Source organism: Oscarella lobularis, chromosome 5, assembly GCF_947507565.1.
Source record: "Oscarella lobularis chromosome 5, ooOscLobu1.1, whole genome shotgun sequence".
Taxonomy (NCBI): Eukaryota; Metazoa; Porifera; class Homoscleromorpha; order Homosclerophorida; family Oscarellidae; genus Oscarella; species Oscarella lobularis.
The window spans coordinates 760462-776078 of record NC_089179.1 but is presented as its reverse complement, the minus strand read 5'-3'; the positions used below and the strand labels follow the sequence as shown (position 1 = coordinate 776078).

The following is a 15617-nucleotide window of genomic DNA, read 5'->3' as shown; positions in this document are numbered from 1 at the left end:
CCTGTGACGTCAAAAGTCTCAAAACCTCGCGTATAAAAAAAATAGTACAATTCGAGCATGCTTCTAAAATAAAAGATTATCTTCCGACGAAGATCCAAACGGATTTGGCCCAGGAGCCGGAAGACTGATAGAAGAACTAGTAGAGGCTGGTTGCAAGATGCCTTGAGGCTGTGACGCTGGCGTTGGCTGTAAAACTCCCTGAGGCTGAGACAATGGCTGTAAGGAGGGCCAATTCGCAGACGCATTGCCCAGATTCCATTGAGATGGCTGAGGCTGTGAATTCTGTGTCGGCTGTCCCATTGACATTGGTTGCAAAGGCTGTCCCATCGACATTGGCTGCAAAGGCTGTCCCATTGGCATTGGTTGCAAAGGAGCTGCAGGCATGCGTTGATGTTGTTGTTGCTGCTGCTGTTGCTGCTGCTGAAAAGATGACATAGGAGGCTGCGAAGCGTTAGTTGGAAACTGTCTCAAAGGAGCCTGTTCGGGATTCATAGACGGCATATTGTATGAAACCGGAGGTCGCTGTGATTGGCTCATTGGATTTAACTGACTACTCCAAGTAGAAGCTGCTTGCGCTGATGAAGAAGTAAACGGAAGACTCGGAGAAACTCCAGAAGGCGGCTGTCCTAACGGCATTGAGAATGAGGACTGAGAGCTTGAAGCGTCAGATTTTGCCAAACCGCTGGGTTGATTAAAAGTCGTTGCAGAGCTACCAAACGATGCGGGAGTCGATTGCAAACCTGCAGTCGATGTTGACATAGAATAAGCTCCCATCATAGACGCACTTGAAAACTGCGGCGTTGTCGTCCTCGCTGGAGCTGATTGAGGCAAAGGCGCCTTTGACGGCTGCAGTGCACTACTAGCAGTCGCCGACGCCGGTTGACTAAAAAGTGGACTCGATGAAGGTTTCGGTACTTGTGATGCAGCTGAAAACGTTGACCATGTGGGCTCGGTAATGGCCCCCGATTTAGGTTGGAGAAAGGGTGGCTGAGATTCAATATTAGTCGGAGCAGCGAACGCAGATTGAGAGGCCGTCGAAAATGAAACGCTACCCGGTGCAGAATACAATGTAGACTGCGGTGTGGGTTGCAATGTAGGCTGAAGAGTGGACAGCGAGGTCGGTGGAACGGTAGTCTGTAAAATAGGCTGAGACGAAGGCTGGAGCATGGACTGCGATGTAGACTGAAATACAGTCGGCTGAAGAGCTGGCTGAGACGCCGATGGAGTAGCCTCGAGTGTGGGCAAGGAAGCAGGCTGTAATTTAGGTTGTAGAGTAGACAGCGATGCCTGCTGCGATGTAGGCTGCAGAATAGGCTGCGATGTAATAGGCTGAAGCATGGACTGCGACGTAGGGAAGGAAGCAGGCTGCCCTTTAGGCTGTAGAGTAGACAGCGATGTAGGCTGGAGAGCAGGTTGAGATTGAGAAGGTTGCTGGAGAGTAGGCTGCAAGACGGACTGCGATTTGGGCTGTTGCTGTTGGGTAGACTGTAATGTTGGCTGTAGAGAACCAGACTGGAGAAGTGACTCCGAAGTCGAGGACTGGCTCGGCTTGAGAATAATAGGAGACTGATTTCCAGAGGAGGGAGGAGGAGCTAGAACAGTTGAATCAAACGTAGCAAAAAGACGATCCATCTAGAAAAAAATTTTTAAATAAAATTCTAACTAGCTGTCATTCTCACATCGGTTAGAGGAGAAGCCGGCTTGGCAGCGCTTACAGACGGACTTGCATTGGTATTAGTCGTACCTAAGTCAAACAGTCTTAGAGAGAGTTTCAATGTCTTTATCATCACCTGGAGAGGGATTTTCCTGAGCCATCATTTTCTCTAGTCTCCCCATCATGTCGTCGGTCGCTTTTGCTTCTGAAACTTCCTGTGCAAGTTTGACGGTTGACCTTTCAAAAAAACGAACGTCAGAAAATCAATGCACTGTAAATTCCTCGGACGATTATACTGGGTCTGTTCCTTCATCTGCCCGAGCTGCTGCAAATGAACGGAATGATCGGTCTCCACTTTTCGTATCATATCTTTGATCACCGACATAAAAGACTTGAACTGCACACAGAGAACCGACTCCAAACCGGCTAACGACTACAACTATTCGTTCACCTGATTTTCATTCAGCGTCAGTTCAACGGATAGAGGAAACAGAAACGGAATGATTCTAGTGGCCAAAATCTCTTTATCAAACCCAAGCTTCTTTTGATCGGTGCACGCTTTCAAAACGCCTAAAGAGAGAGAGAGAGAGAGAGAGAACAAAAAATATTTGAGGGTTCTTTGTCGCTCTTACCCAACATGGACATGAGCACCCCCGGCTCTTTTGAAGGCATTGCTTCCAACATGGGCAATATTTCTTCCAAAACCATCCATTTATCGAGCACGTCCAAAATCTTAGCAAGGCAAACTAGAATATTAATCCGAACCTAAGAAAACAAATTATTTCGAACATTTTTTGTCAAACAGCCTCTCACTTTAAGCGAATTCGTCTCGAGACAGAGTGACTTCAGTTTGGGCAGGATGGCGTGTTTCATTGACGAGTAGTCAATCATGTTGGCGAACGTCGGCAAGACGCTGATGCAGAGCTCTTGGATTTGCGCCGACGGTGACGCCAGCGCTCGTATAATCATCGGCAGCACGTCGCTGCGTATCGCATCGGGCGGAGTCTTCGTCAAGAGAAGATCCATCTTTTGAAGAAAGATCAGAAGCACCTAAAAACGCCAAAAAAAGAAAAAGGTGAGAAATTGCGAGGGGATAAAAGACTGGAGCAATGTAGCTGTTTTGCCTGAATCGGTTCGTGGACTTTGAAGACGGGTTTGAGGTGGGGAAGAACGTTTCGAACGTACTCGTCCGTGTTGCAGTCCTCGGCAATGAAGAGAACGTTCGGAAGGACGAAGGGAATCATTTCGGGAGTGCGAAATTCCGAGCAGAGAGCGGGCAATGCTCTCTGCAAGGTGACTCTCTATACACAGAATTGTAGTACACACACGCGCGCGCGCGTGCGGATGCGGAGCGCACGCCGCGCGACACCTTGGGTAGCTTGGGAAGAACTTTGTGCAACGTCTTAAAGAATTGCGATTTTTGCAACGAATCTTTTTGCATCAGACTGTCGAGGTACTGGAGCGTAACGATGGCGATGTCGTCGAAAAGAGGCGACTAAGGAGAAGAGAACAATTAAGTCTCAAAAAGGCGACTAGTCATAGAAACGAATATTGCCTTCGTCATTTGCGAAGCGTCCGGTCTCACGGACGGTTCCAAATTCAGAAGCATTCGAACGTGCTCGCGTCCACTTTCCGGAATGCCAAAAAAGGAATTGGGCAAAACGCGACTGAGCTAAAATACACGATTCATACAGTCACTTTCGTCCAATTCCCCCTTCCCTACCTGTTCAGCTTGATGCTTGTACGTCAGCAAATTGTTGTCGCATTCGAACAGGGGTTTTCCCTGATTGAATACGGCGTGAATGAGAACGCCGTACGTGTAGAGATCGCTCGCCGCATCGCAAGTCTTGTTGAGAACGTATTCGGGAGCAAGGTAGTTGAGCGACGGTTGAGTGCGAAACGACAGTTTGCTGTTCCATTCGTGAAACGCGAATTTTTCCTTCCAAGAAATATATATTCCCCCCCCTCGGGTTCAAAAATCATTTGAAGATTTCACCTGGGCTCCGCTTTGATAGTTGATAAAAACGCCGAAATTGAAGCCAAATATTTTCCACGCGCCCGCTTTATTGATGACAATGTTTTCAGGTGTGAGATTTCCGTGTATCAGCTTCACTCCACCGTGAAGAAATTCCAAACCCTCTGCTACCTGTAGGAGCCCATACTTTATTTCCAAGGGATCCAGCTGATACTCCTAAGAGATACTGAGTAAAGAAGAGAATCAAATAAAAAGAAGACCAACTTTGATGGCCAATGGAAGAGGCGACGGAGCGTTGTCATATTTGCCCAACAAATTAGCTACGCTGGCAACGACTGGCTCACTGGCAAACGCAATAACGTCTCTACAAGTACAGATAGAAAACGGTCAAACCAAGAGAGACAACTATCTCATAATGAAATAAACATCTCTCTATAAGACTTGCCTCGATTCTTCAACCCCGTGCTCTATTGTTAAAAGAGACGGATGCCGCAGTTTGACGAGCTGCACCGGTCCCTTCTTCAGCAAGTTTACAATAGCCTCGCGTTCCTTTTTGGGCACTTTCTCCGCCTCTGCTGCCTTCTTGTCGTAGACAAATATCGATACGTTCTGAGATAGAGTACACTTGAACGAGAAGCTTGTTTTCTGGCCGTTCGCTTTTCACCTGTCGCGTACTCTTCTTCACTCCGTCGTAGATTTTCCACAGAGACGAAGGGCCCCCGCTTCCGATGTGGCGCTGCAGCTCGTATTCGCGCATCACAGGATTGCCTCTCACGGCCGTCTTGAGCTTGTCCAGTACCGACATGGCGAAAATCGTCGACTTATCGATCGTCCTTACGGTGACGTAAGCCGTAAGGGCGCCCTCCCCTCCGTAATCAATATCTCGATAATTGGGAAAAATCTAGTATGACCATATTTGGTAATGAAACTCTGCGACCCCAGGAATGGCCCCACTCAAAACTTACGCCATCTTTTAGAAAAAACGTCACAGTTGAGCATAGCAATCTGCATGCCGTTCAACGGACAAGCAAACCACCCAAACACAGCTTTATAATATTCAACCACACCAACCTCTAGAACTAGAAAAACTAAAAAATGCGAGTCGACGATTCAAAACAAAAACTTGCTATTGGGGCCAAACCAATGCAACCCGATCTCCACCCAACTTCTTGAACGTTGGGCTTGATCCAGCGGGGCCCGTTTCGTGAACGAGCACTTTCTTCTTGCCCTCCTGTTTATACTCTATTTGGTCGTTGAAATTGACTTTCAGACGGTGGTTGTATTTCTTTTTGATTGTCAGCCAGATGGCACCGACAAATTCTGAGGCGACGCGACCGTCTTTGACGTAAAAGACAATATCTCCAGCGGGATCCTTCAGGACACACAAAAAAGAGCCCCTTCCTACATATACACTTACTCAATCTGCTTACGTACCGACGTGTGAATGACCATTCCTTGACTTTCTCCCTTGAGCAGCGTCAACGACGTAAATTGCTTTATGCCAATAGGACCTTTCTTTCCTGGTTTGTACGTATCAGCGGTAAGACGATAAAGGTGCTTTTCAGTGAAAACGTAAGCGCGATCGGCCGGCTTCAGATTCCTGCCCAATTTCACGACGTTGGCCGAGTAGACGACAGCCTGATCTTGATTCAGCGCTTTCAAAGCAGCAACCTATTCAGAGTTTGACTAAAAAAATGAAAGAGCCTTTTCTGGTCTACGCGCACTTCTTGATTGAAGAGAGCGTTGCGCGGATTGCTTTCATTCTTCAGTCCATTCAATGGAAAAGGAACTTTGAGGCCCCAGTTTGGCTTGTGATTGCGACAAGCCGAGTAAGCAATGCAACGAATGCGCAGCTCTTCCTGCAAAAACAACATGAAAAATCCTTCAAAGCGGTCGAAATGTTTACCTCGCGCTGCTTGCTCAATCCTTCGACCAGTTTCTTGGCACGCCAATTCCGGTGAATCTTTCGCATGTACTCCTTGCTTTTCTGTAAAATAGATCAATAGAATTCCCGCCTGTCGCTTTGAATCTGATCCCTCTTGCCTTTAAAACTGGCGGAGGCTCGGGCCACTGCAAAGCGTTGCCCAAGTCAGGCATCGTTTGGACGTCCTTGAACGTGTCGATGACTTTCATGATGTAACTTCGAAATTTGTACACTCTAGAAAGGAAAAGAGCCAATGTACTAAGAAGACATACACGTGATATGAACTGACTTGAAGAAACGTTTAATGTAAACTGCTGCTCGCAGTCTACGATAGAAGCGACGCACTTTCAATCCTCTCCAAATTTTCTGAATAATCGTTGCCTGTTGAAAAAAAAAGCGAAATAAGGCTACCTAGCAATGAAAATTTGGACGACGTTTTTGCACCATTTTCGGTATGGCCTTTTCCCTTTCGCGTTCCATATAGAACAGCGTTCTTGGTATGCGAATAAACAATTTCGTTTTTCCGAATTTCACTAGTTGCTGTGCAGAAGAAGCGAAGCCTATTGCGTCAAAAGAGAAAAAAACGACTATAATAGCGCACGTACATTGCACGACAGATGAGCAATGATTTTCTTCGTCGCTTCCTCGTCGCTGCACTTGGGTCTGGGCCACGTGTCCTTGCAGAGAAGCTTGTACCTCGCAACGAATTTCTCGTAGGGAAGACGCGCCGCAAAACCGGCACGGCGAACGCGCACGTTCTCGAGCAGACCGAGATAGCGTACCTAAAACAAAGAGCTGCTAAGATCACAGCGGAAAGAAGTCAAATTACCTGGTGCCTGCAAAGTTGTTCGTCGAAAGTGCGGGGAGACTTGGTCCCATTCGGCTTGATACAGCGAATGTAGTGGGGTTCCTAGACAAAGAAAATAAGTCTCAGAAGCTTGCTGACTGGTTTTCGCACTTTGGAAGCCAGCGTCTCGACTAAAGACACCATTGACATTTTGAATCCGGTTGCTGCTGTATAGGGTCTCTTGGTGACGGCATCAATGGGTTGAGAGCCCTATCAAAGTGCTCATGAGTATTTTTTTCAGCGGGTCTTTCCCCCATACTTCTGGCCACATTTCCTTTAGCACCGACGCGTCGCATTGATAAAGTAGACGCTTCAAGTCCTGGTAGAGCGTATCCTGAAGAAAAAAGATTCAAAAGTTGACCTTCGTTGCCGGTTGGTGTTTCGATCTCACTTTGTTCTTCACAATAAAACCTTCAACCGAATACGTCACAACGCCGGCGTAATGTTTGATCTGTAGATGTGTAAGTATTTATGATCTTTATCCAAACGACGTCTTTACCTGAAACTCTCGTTCTCTGTCTAGTTCCTTTGCATCAGGACTCGTTTCCAAGCTGACGAAGTGACTGTGACTTGCCAGACTTTTGTTCATGTGAGCCAGAAAAGCCTGCAAAGAAAAAAACCCCCCAAGTTCTGACTAGACTAGAATTGTACAGAAAAAAAACTGTGCTTGCCGAGTCGTGCTGATCTCCAGGAACGAGACACTCTTCGTCCAAAATAGCAATGACGCCCTAAAATATCGTATTCACACATGAAGTCAACAGAAAAGGACGCTGACCTCGGGAGAGTCCACAAGATTGCAGATGATTTCATTGTTGAAATACTCGACGTGACTCCAGTCGATTCCTTCACTGCTGTATTCGGCCTACAGTAGATAAAAAACCCTTCACCGTTTATTGCTTGCCCCTTTTGTCGGCGACTAACCTGCTCTCGTTTTAGTACAAGCTCAATAAAGAGCTGCTGAAGTTTCTCGTTGCAATAATTAATGCAGAGCTGTTCAAAGCTGGAGAATGGCAATTACAAAAAAAAAGCAATAAGTGTCCTTCCTAGAAGCACCCATTGACTTGGAACACTTCGAAACCGTAAATATCCAACACGCCAATAACAGTGCTGTCGCCACTGCTCTCCTTCACTTCGACAGACGAATTGATCTTCTGCACCACCCACGTGAACATCCTCTCATACATTGCCTAAAAGAACGCTCTTTCCCAATCCTTACTCCCTCATCTCTACTGACCTTAGCCAAAGCTTCTCGCGTAAATAACGACTCGGCCAATAGAAGAGGCTTCTTAATCGCTTCCCCTTTTCGCGTGATCATTCTCGACGTCAAAGCGACGCTCACCGCGTCCTCGGACGAACCCAAGAGATCGCTGACGACTTTCACTTGGACTGGATTTTTCACGGAGCTTCCGAGATCGTCTTCGGTCGCCTGAAACTGAATTTCGCCCAAATGGAGTATGGCGGCGACGAGACGCCAGAGCGTCTCTCGCTCGGCTTTCGAAAAGCCGATCAACTGAGAACAAAGTATTTAGACACAGACGTATAAATTTTCCTATTTTTTCCCCCCTTACTTCCATTGCCTTGACGACGGCCTGAAAATTTTTCTTATCGTCCATTCCCTTGACCTTGTAATTTTCCGGACCTCCTTCGCACGTGTAGACAAATTTTCCCGGACCGCCGTCCAAGTGAAGTCCTTTCAACTGCGCCGAGTCGCCGCCGGACATGAGCTGATAAAAAACGTGAAAATTTCGTTCTCCCGCCTGCTGACTGACGACGCGAGCTTTCTCCAGAAGATAATTCGAAATGTGACCGCCCAAAGGATCGGCTTTGTAATCAAAATTAATATCCATGTATTTTCCCTTAGAAAAAATTAAATTTTTGGGGAAAATTTTAATTAATGAATTAATTATCGAATTACGAATCGACTCGAGTTGTCGTTGCGATTTGTCTTCGCATTGCCGAACGCTTCCAATATGCAATTGGATTCAATGAGAAGATTTTTCACGCGATCGATTTCCTTCTGCGACGACTGCTTCGACACGGCGCTCAGATAGCGCATGACAATTTTCGACGCTTCCGTCTTGCCGGAACCCGACTCGCCTTTTCGGAAAGAGAGAAATCAAATAACCACGCCTTTTGCTTTCGGCGTGTACCCACCCGATATGACGACGCACGAATCTTGGCTGCGTCGTATCATCGACTGATAGGCGGCGTCGGCGACGGCGTAGATGTGGGCGGGACGCTCGAACACCTCGCGCCCGCGGTACTCCTTCACGTGCTCGGGCGTGTAGAGATCCAATAGCCGATAGGGATTGACCGAAATGACGGTTTCGCCGATGTACGTGTAGATTTTGTCCTCGAATGGACGAGAGAGCGACCGTGCACGAAGCGCCTTGGAGAACGGGAGGGGCTTACTTTATCGAAACGCAGCTTCAGGTTGTCCATGAACGTGTCCTCCTTGACCGTTTCGAGAAGAATGAAGTCTCCCACGCCGAATTCGGAGCTTTCCAGATACGCCATCGCTTTGTTCTGCGGAACACACTACTCAAAAGCGAGCCGCAAAGCCACGCCCCGATCGAGAGAATAAGCATGCGTCCACACACTCACGTGCTCGCAGATACATCAAAAAATAGATCGACGACATAAAAATAAATACAGTCTCTTAGACGTAGCTTCCTTCGCCTAGTCTTATATCTGTGTCAGAGTCGGACTTGGAGCTTGGATATGATTCTTCTTCAATTGCATCCTCACACGCATTTCTCTCCAACTTTCGTTCAAGATGACTCACATACGCTTTTCTTTCGGTAATTGACTGTTCGATTTCCTGAATAGCACCCTGAAGCTCTTTCATCTAGTGAACATATTTCAGTTGACGTCTCTTTGGGCTAATAATGCCTGTTACCTTGACCGCTTGATGAGCATTTGCTCTGAGTTTTACTGTCAAATCTCGACTCAGTGCCCCAATTTCTGCATCCAGTCTACCAATATTTCCAGAATCGCCCGACAACGAAACGTTTCTCAATCTCCTAATGAGCTCCTTCTCTTTCAATTGGCAATCGTCGAGTTCAGATTGCCGCACTCCAACATCGGCTTTCAGTCGGCTGATCTCATCGACAAACGAACCGTGTTCGTCGACGAGAATTCCAAGCTGATCCTTCCAAAGGCTCGACGATTCGAGCTCCGTTCTCTGATCGTCGCACGCGATTCTCAACCGTCGCAAATCGCCTTTCTCTTTCTCGCTCAAGCCCCCAATTCCCGATTCCCTAATATTGGCCTCGACAGACGCGATGCGATTCTCTAGCCACTTGATATCGGTCTCCTGTCGTTGTATGAGACGCTTTCGCTTCCGAATCGATCCCTTTTCGCGTCGGTTGAGCGGAAGGCGAGGTAGGCGCGATCGCTTTTTCAATCTGCTCGCTCGAACGCCGAAGTGGAGACGTCGTCGCTCCCTTTTCGATTTCATAGCGAACTGGACCTCCGATTGGTACTTGCCCCATTGAGCTAGAAGCGCGAGAGGGCTCTCGTCGAGCTCGACTTCTCGTTCGAAGTGAGCCCACTTCTCGAATAGCGCGAAATCGGTCGTTTCAGCGCGTCCCGTCGCTTGACACAGGGCGGAGATGACGTCCGCGGCCACTGTATCGCGACTCAGGCCTCGGACGGTGCGAATACGGCCGTCAACGAGAACGCGAAGATCTGCCATCGCTGCGCGCTAAGAAACGCCCTTCGCCTTCGACAGAAAAATCAACGGAAAAATCAATAGGATTAGCGCAGTGTGTATGCTCGCTACGCGTCATATAACGCAGGGCTGGTGTTCTAAGAGCGCCTGGCTTCCTCAAACACCCTCCCAAAGTGCTCATCGGCAATGCTCGTGAGACCCGCCTTTCTAAGAGCTTCGTCTAGTTTAGCCGCGGCCTGCTGCGCGCGAACGACGTCGACGATTTCGTCTTTTCCGCTCGCCATATCTCTATACCATTTGTAGAGCATTTGAATGCCCTGCTCTTTCAAACTGTCTCGATAATCGGACGCTATTCCCAATATGTCTTCGTTCTTCATATCCAATCGACGCGCCAACGTTCTCCAATCACGCGCCAATTCGCCACCGATGTCGTTGATCACTTGTTTCGTCAAGACTTTGCCTTCGAGACCGGCCGGCAGCTTGGCGCTCGGTTTTCCGAATTCCTCTTCGTACTCTTCCACTTTTCGAATGAGATCTGTTCGCACGTCTTCGAGAAGCGTCTTCAGCAGGCTGACGTTTGTCGGCGCTATGCAGCCGGCTTCGTCGAGTGCTGTGAAGAGCTTTTGGCCCGTATCGACGTCCTCCGCTTTGGCTGTGGAAAGTATGTCTTTGCATAGAAGTTTTATCGCGGTTAGCTGCTCGTCGGTCAACTCGTTTCCTACACGCATCAACAATTTTCGGTACAGTAAGGTCGCCATTTCTGGGGCGAGAGGCCAGGATATTACGTCATTGATAAACATGAATCAACTAGCTTACTTACCCGCGCTTCGCGCGGGGCAGAGTGCATTTTTTGTTTTAAAATGCACAATTAGGACGTTCGATTAGGATGGCTTACGCTGCACTACTTGGGGGTTGGAACACTTGAAGCCCTCCCCGGTCACAGTGCCGTCAAACTAAGCGCTGTCCTTTATATACAAATACGTACTTCGTGTAGCAGTTCAACTGACAGTTGTAGCCAATGAGTTCCCGTTCAAGGCAGACTGTATTTGATGAAATAGTTCTTTCTGGGTGTAAAGGCAAGGACTTCGTTCACCGTGCAGAAAAGGAGATCCTGCCGAGACAAAGTTTATACACCCTTCAATTAAGTTAGTGTGACTTGCAGAGGGTGCGTCAGTTGCCCACCACTGACCCGCACAGCAAATTAGTTCTCGCTGAGTCTGCATGTGCATTCAAATTGTTCCCGGTGACTGTGTAAAAGGACTTCCCGTCGTTTTTTCCCGCTGAGTGCCTAAAGTCACCGGTCGGTTTAATTTTTGTATTTTTCCTGTAACAGTCCCACTAACTGTGATAGCCTACCTTCGCGCAAATTAGTTCTCGCCGAGTCTGTGCATACAAATTGTTCCCGGTGACTGTTAGTTGGATTGTTAACCGACCGGTCACTTTAGGCAGTCAGCGGGATACAACACAGTCAACGGGAAGTCTTTTTATTCACAGTTACAGCCTACCTTCGCGGCAGACTGCATGCACATATTTGATTAAAAAATAGTTCTTGCTGAGTGTATTCCCAAGGCCGACGTCCCAGCCGCTGAACGTGTAGCAAAAGAGAGAGATCTTTCTGAAACACACGGTGTACATGCACGCCTTTATGCAACCTGTTACCGCTAAAAGCGTAGCAAATCTGTTTCCCGCTTACTCTGCAGCCGAATACCTGCATATTCGTTGATAATCGTGCAATTCTTATGATTCCCGCTGATCATGCAGAGTTGCCAACACATACCTAGTTCTTGCTTACTCTGTGCATGCAAATTTTTCCCGGTGACTGCATGTGTTGAAAAGACTTCCCTTTGGCTTTGTTGTTTCCCGCTGACCGCCTAAAGTGTTCGGTGTCATTTGTATACATGCATACACTGGTATACTTCTTCACTAACTGTTGTAGCCTACCTTCGCGGCCTCCGGCAGCTAGGCAGTAGTTGAAAAAAATTCTTTTCTGAAACAGAGTGTGTACATGCACGCCTTTATGCAACCTGTTCCCGCTACTGCCAATTCAATAATAGTTCTGGTACTGCCTTTTCAAAAATAGTTCTCGTTGAATGTTCGTAGGTACAGCTAACTGTCAAAATCCCACTGAGTACTAATACAGTCAGTAGCTGCAGATTATCGGCGCAAAATCAATCATGCGGCACGATTACCAAAAGCCTTTGGGCAATATTTTGACAATTTACGCGCCATGATTTCTCGCTATCAATTCAGGAAGATGGCACTGCGGTCAAATATTTCTTTCCCTTTCCTTGAAAATCAGTAGGTTTTGCGAGCGCATAGACGATTGAGGCGTTGGAATTTGCTATCTACTAAATGGTTTGTAGACGTCCCGTATGCGACGCAAAGGGTTCGGAGAGACCCTCGAAGGGGGCCCGCGTCGCGAAGACTTCGACAACGGGAGAGAACGCACCAAAAGACGCGCGAGGAGAGTCCGCGTCACGATTGCGGACGATTACGAAGCCGCGAGCGAGACGACGGGCGATGGCACGGGCGATCGAGACGCCGAAAGGAGCCCCGTCGTCGCCAAAAACCCGACCGCACGCTTAAAAAGACGCGCAAAAAAGGTCCGCGTCACGATTGCGGAGCCGCGCGCGAGACGACGGGCAATGGCACGGGCGATCGAGACGCCGAAAGGGGCCCCGTCGCGCCAAAAACCCCACCACGGTATATAGAATCTTCGTCGAAGCAGGGAGAGAGCGTCGGCAAAGCCGCGCGCCAAGCCGCCTCGGAGCGTATCGCGAAACAAATGGCGGCGGCCATGTTTTGTCCAAGATGGCGTCGCGCATTATAATGACTAGCTGATTTACCCGTTCATCGAACGGGTTGTTTAGGCGTTTGTATTCAGACATGAGCGCATATGAAATTATGCTTATTCGGCCGTTTCTTGCAATATTCTAACGGCATTTTAAAGCGTGTTGTCAACCCGCAGTGCCGCTCGCTGATAGGCCGGTTTTTCTGCGACCGTTACGACTCTATTCTGCTATATATCTCTAACGCTATATCTCTAATGCACGAATCGGGTCTCTTAAGCGCCGCTGCAATTCGACCTACGTGGGCTAGCTACGGCTTTTTTACCCGCGTTAGCTTATTGGAATACAGCCGCAGTTTCTTGTCGAAGCTCATTTACAGCCGCAAAAGCTATTCAAGGAGAAATCTCAGGCTGTATACTCTGGTCATTTCCTACGCTGTAAACCAACTTGGTTTGTTTGGAGGCGCCCGATTAACATATCGTAACTATTTTGTCATCTATTTGGACATTCGGTAATCGGTCGGGTCCATGTACAGCAGCCGATCCTTGGTAATTTGCAGCTGCGCTGAATCCGGTCGTAAGTCATTCGTAACTGCTGTACATGATAGTCCTTGCCCACTAAAAAAGCTTCAGTAGCGGGCCTCGGCATATAAGTAAACCGCTCCTCTACCCAATCGCGCGGTCCCATCGCAGCAGAAGCAGACGGTCACGATCTATTCACAGCTGCTCCAACCGGGCTAATCGCTGCATGCAGCAGCAGAAGAAACAGCAGCAGCAGTAGTCGCGTCGGTCAATTCACTGCTCAGATCAATCTGCGCAGTAGTCGCGCGTTTAGCTGTTGCATATGGTCCAGCCTACTGAAGATGCGAAATAACCTCTCTCGTTTCCAGCGCTACTAATAGACCGGAGCCGCTTTGCAGCTGTGAATAGACCGGTCCTTGTCCAAGAGCCGCAACCGGGCAAATTAACCTAATTCTATTTCGCAGCAAAGATGAGTTTAACGATTTTGTCTTTTCAAAATCGGCACATCGTTTATCTTCCCATCATTTAAAGCTGCCACGCAAGTGAACTGCAATATGTGTTTTCTGTTGAAAGTACTCAATGTGTTTTCTGTTGTAGGTACTCAATATGTTTTCTGTTGTAGGTACTCAATGTGTTTTCTGTTGAAGGTACTCAATATTTTTCTGTTGAAGGTACTCAATATGTTTTCTGTTGAACGTACTGAATGTGTTTTCTGTTGAACGTACTCAATATGTTTTCTGTTGAAGGTACTAAATATTTTTCTGTTGAAGGTACTCACTATGTTTTCTGTTGTAGGTACTCAATACGTTTTCTGTTGAAGGTACTCATTACGTTTTCTGTTGAAGGTACTCAATATGTTTTCTGTTGAAGGTACTCATTATGTTTTCTGTTGAAGGTACTCTTTATGTTTTCTGTTAAACGTATTCAATATGTTTTCTGTTAAACGTATTCAATATGTTTTCTTTTGAACGTATTCAATATGTTTTCTGTTTTCTGCTGAACGTACTCAATATGTTTTCTGTTGAAGGTACTCAATATGTTTTCTGTTGAAGGTACTCATTACGTTTTCTGTTGAAGGTACTCAATATGTTTTCTGTTGAAGGTACTCATTATGTTTTCTGTTAAACGTATTCAATACGTTTTCTGTTGAACGTACTCAATATGTTTTCTGTTTTCTGTTGTAGGTACTCAATATGTTTTCTGTTGAAGGTACTAATTATGTTTTCTGTTGAAGGTACTCATTATGTTTTCTGTTGAACGTACTCAATATGTTTTCTGTTGAACGTACTAATATGTTTTCTGTTGAAGGTACTCAATATTTTTCTGTTGAAGGTACTGTACTCAATATGTTTTCTGTTTTCTGTTGAAGGTACTCAATATGTTTTCTGTTGAAGGTACTCATTACGTTTTCTGTTGAAGGTACTCAATCTGTTTTCTGTTGTAGGTACAGTGTACTCAATCTGTTTTCTTTTTCTGTTGTAGGTACTCAATGTTTTCTGTTTTCTGTTGTAGGTCTCAATCTGTTTTCTGTTTTCTGTTGAACGTACTCAATATGTTTTCTGTTGAAGGTACTCATTATGTTTTCTGTTAAACGTACTCAATATGTTTTCTGTTTTCTGTTGAAGGTACTCAATATGTTTTCTGTTGAAGGTACTCATTATGTTTTCTGTTGAAGGTACTCATTATGTTTTCTGTTGAACGTATTCAATATGTTTTCTGTTGAACGTACTCAATATGTTTTCTGTTTTCTGTTGTAGGTACTCAATACGTTTTCTGTTGAAGGTACTCATTACGTTTTCTGTTGAAGGTACTCAATATGTTTTCTGTTGAACGTATTCAATATGTTTTCTGTTGAACGTACTCAATATGTTTTCTGTTTTCTGTTGTAGGTACTCAATACGTTTTCTGTTGAAGGTACTCATTACGTTTTCTGTTGTAGGTACTCAATATGTTTTCTGTTTTAGGTACTCAATGTGTTTTCTGTTGAAGGTACTGAATGTGTTTTCTGTTGAAGGTACTCAATGTGTTTTCTGTTGTAGGTACTCAATGTGTTTTCTGTTGAAGGTACTCAATATGTTTTCTGTTGTAGGTACTGAATGTGTTTTCTGTTGAAGTTACTCAATATGTTTTCTGTTGTAGGTACTCAATGTGTTTTCTGTTGTAGGTACTCAATGTGTTTTCTGTTGAAGTTACTCAATATGTTTTCTGTTGAAGGTACTGAATGTGTTTTCTGT

General features: G+C 46.3%; 4 protein-coding genes and 1 long non-coding RNA gene across 9 annotated transcripts; all 5 read right to left on the bottom strand.

Moving 5' to 3' along the window:
• Positions 1-9: 9 nt before the first annotated feature.
• LOC136186913 (SCY1-like protein 2) lies at positions 10-4457 on the bottom strand. Its single transcript, XM_065974395.1, has 15 exons — positions 4294-4457; positions 4075-4238; positions 3894-3993; positions 3651-3845; positions 3378-3593; positions 3210-3326; positions 3024-3149; positions 2779-2955; positions 2468-2704; positions 2287-2419; positions 2106-2224; positions 1951-2051; positions 1791-1891; positions 1680-1744; positions 10-1632 (listed from the first exon to the last, which is right to left on the bottom strand). The coding sequence occupies exons 1-15, from the start codon at positions 4432-4434 to the stop codon at positions 64-66; spliced, it is 3561 nt and encodes a 1186-aa protein (XP_065830467.1). The 5' UTR covers positions 4435-4457; the 3' UTR covers positions 10-63.
• A 204-nt stretch (positions 4458-4661) lies between these two features.
• Positions 4662-8995, bottom strand: LOC136186915 (unconventional myosin-Id-like). Its single transcript, XM_065974397.1, has 22 exons — positions 8813-8995; positions 8555-8753; positions 8316-8497; positions 7969-8256; positions 7635-7910; positions 7454-7587; positions 7322-7400; positions 7176-7262; positions 7072-7128; positions 6900-7004; positions 6792-6851; positions 6660-6734; positions 6512-6610; positions 6383-6463; positions 6159-6335; positions 5998-6093; positions 5843-5934; positions 5673-5787; positions 5536-5616; positions 5354-5488; positions 5064-5300; positions 4662-5001 (listed from the first exon to the last, which is right to left on the bottom strand). The coding sequence occupies exons 1-22, from the start codon at positions 8915-8917 to the stop codon at positions 4756-4758; spliced, it is 3006 nt and encodes a 1001-aa protein (XP_065830469.1). The 5' UTR covers positions 8918-8995; the 3' UTR covers positions 4662-4755.
• Positions 8996-9049: 54 nt separating this feature from the next.
• On the bottom strand, positions 9050-10132 carry LOC136186926 (ras association domain-containing protein 8-like). The gene is made up of 2 exons (XM_065974413.1): positions 9300-10132; positions 9050-9248 (listed from the first exon to the last, which is right to left on the bottom strand). Exons 1-2 carry the CDS (start codon positions 10095-10097, stop codon positions 9060-9062), a joined length of 987 nt encoding a protein of 328 aa, XP_065830485.1. The 5' UTR covers positions 10098-10132; the 3' UTR covers positions 9050-9059.
• LOC136186932 (FAS-associated death domain protein-like) lies at positions 10100-10874 on the bottom strand. Its single transcript, XM_065974421.1, has one exon. The coding sequence runs from the start codon at positions 10871-10873 to the stop codon at positions 10211-10213; it is 663 nt and encodes a 220-aa protein (XP_065830493.1). The 5' UTR covers position 10874; the 3' UTR covers positions 10100-10210.
• Positions 10875-11430: 556 nt separating this feature from the next.
• Positions 11431-13962, bottom strand: LOC136186936 (uncharacterized). 5 transcript variants are annotated; one of them, XR_010669795.1, is made up of 3 exons: positions 11851-13962; positions 11579-11781; positions 11431-11512 (listed from the first exon to the last, which is right to left on the bottom strand). It is a non-coding gene; the product is annotated as an uncharacterized lncRNA (long non-coding RNA). The 5 variants fall into 5 exon arrangements; XR_010669792.1 differs by having other exon boundaries at positions 11579-11944; positions 11990-13962; XR_010669791.1 differs by having other exon boundaries at positions 11579-11944; positions 12015-13962.
• Between the last annotated feature and the right edge of the window lie 1655 nt (positions 13963-15617).

Coding starts and splice junctions, on each gene's coding strand:
- LOC136186913 (XM_065974395.1), bottom strand. CDS start 4,434: ATGTCGGTACTGGACAAGCTCAAGACGGCCGTGAGAGGCAATCCTGTG. Junction 3,846..3,893: donor CTCTTCCATTGGCCATCAAA/GTTGGTCTTCTT, acceptor AGTATCTCTTAG/GAGTATCAGCTGGATCCCTT. Junction 2,420..2,467: donor TCGAGACGAATTCGCTTAAA/GTGAGAGGCTGT, acceptor TTGTTTTCTTAG/GTTCGGATTAATATTCTAGT.
- LOC136186915 (XM_065974397.1), bottom strand. CDS start 8,917: ATGGCGTATCTGGAAAGCTCCGAATTCGGCGTGGGAGACTTCATTCTT. Junction 7,588..7,634: donor CGCGAGAAGCTTTGGCTAAG/GTCAGTAGAGAT, acceptor GCGTTCTTTTAG/GCAATGTATGAGAGGATGTT. Junction 6,464..6,511: donor TCGAGACGCTGGCTTCCAAA/GTGCGAAAACCA, acceptor TTCTTTGTCTAG/GAACCCCACTACATTCGCTG.
- LOC136186926 (XM_065974413.1), bottom strand. CDS start 10,097: ATGGCAGATCTTCGCGTTCTCGTTGACGGCCGTATTCGCACCGTCCGA. Junction 9,249..9,299: donor ATGCTCATCAAGCGGTCAAG/GTAACAGGCATT, acceptor TATGTTCACTAG/ATGAAAGAGCTTCAGGGTGC.
- LOC136186932 (XM_065974421.1), bottom strand. CDS start 10,873: ATGTTTATCAATGACGTAATATCCTGGCCTCTCGCCCCAGAAATGGCG.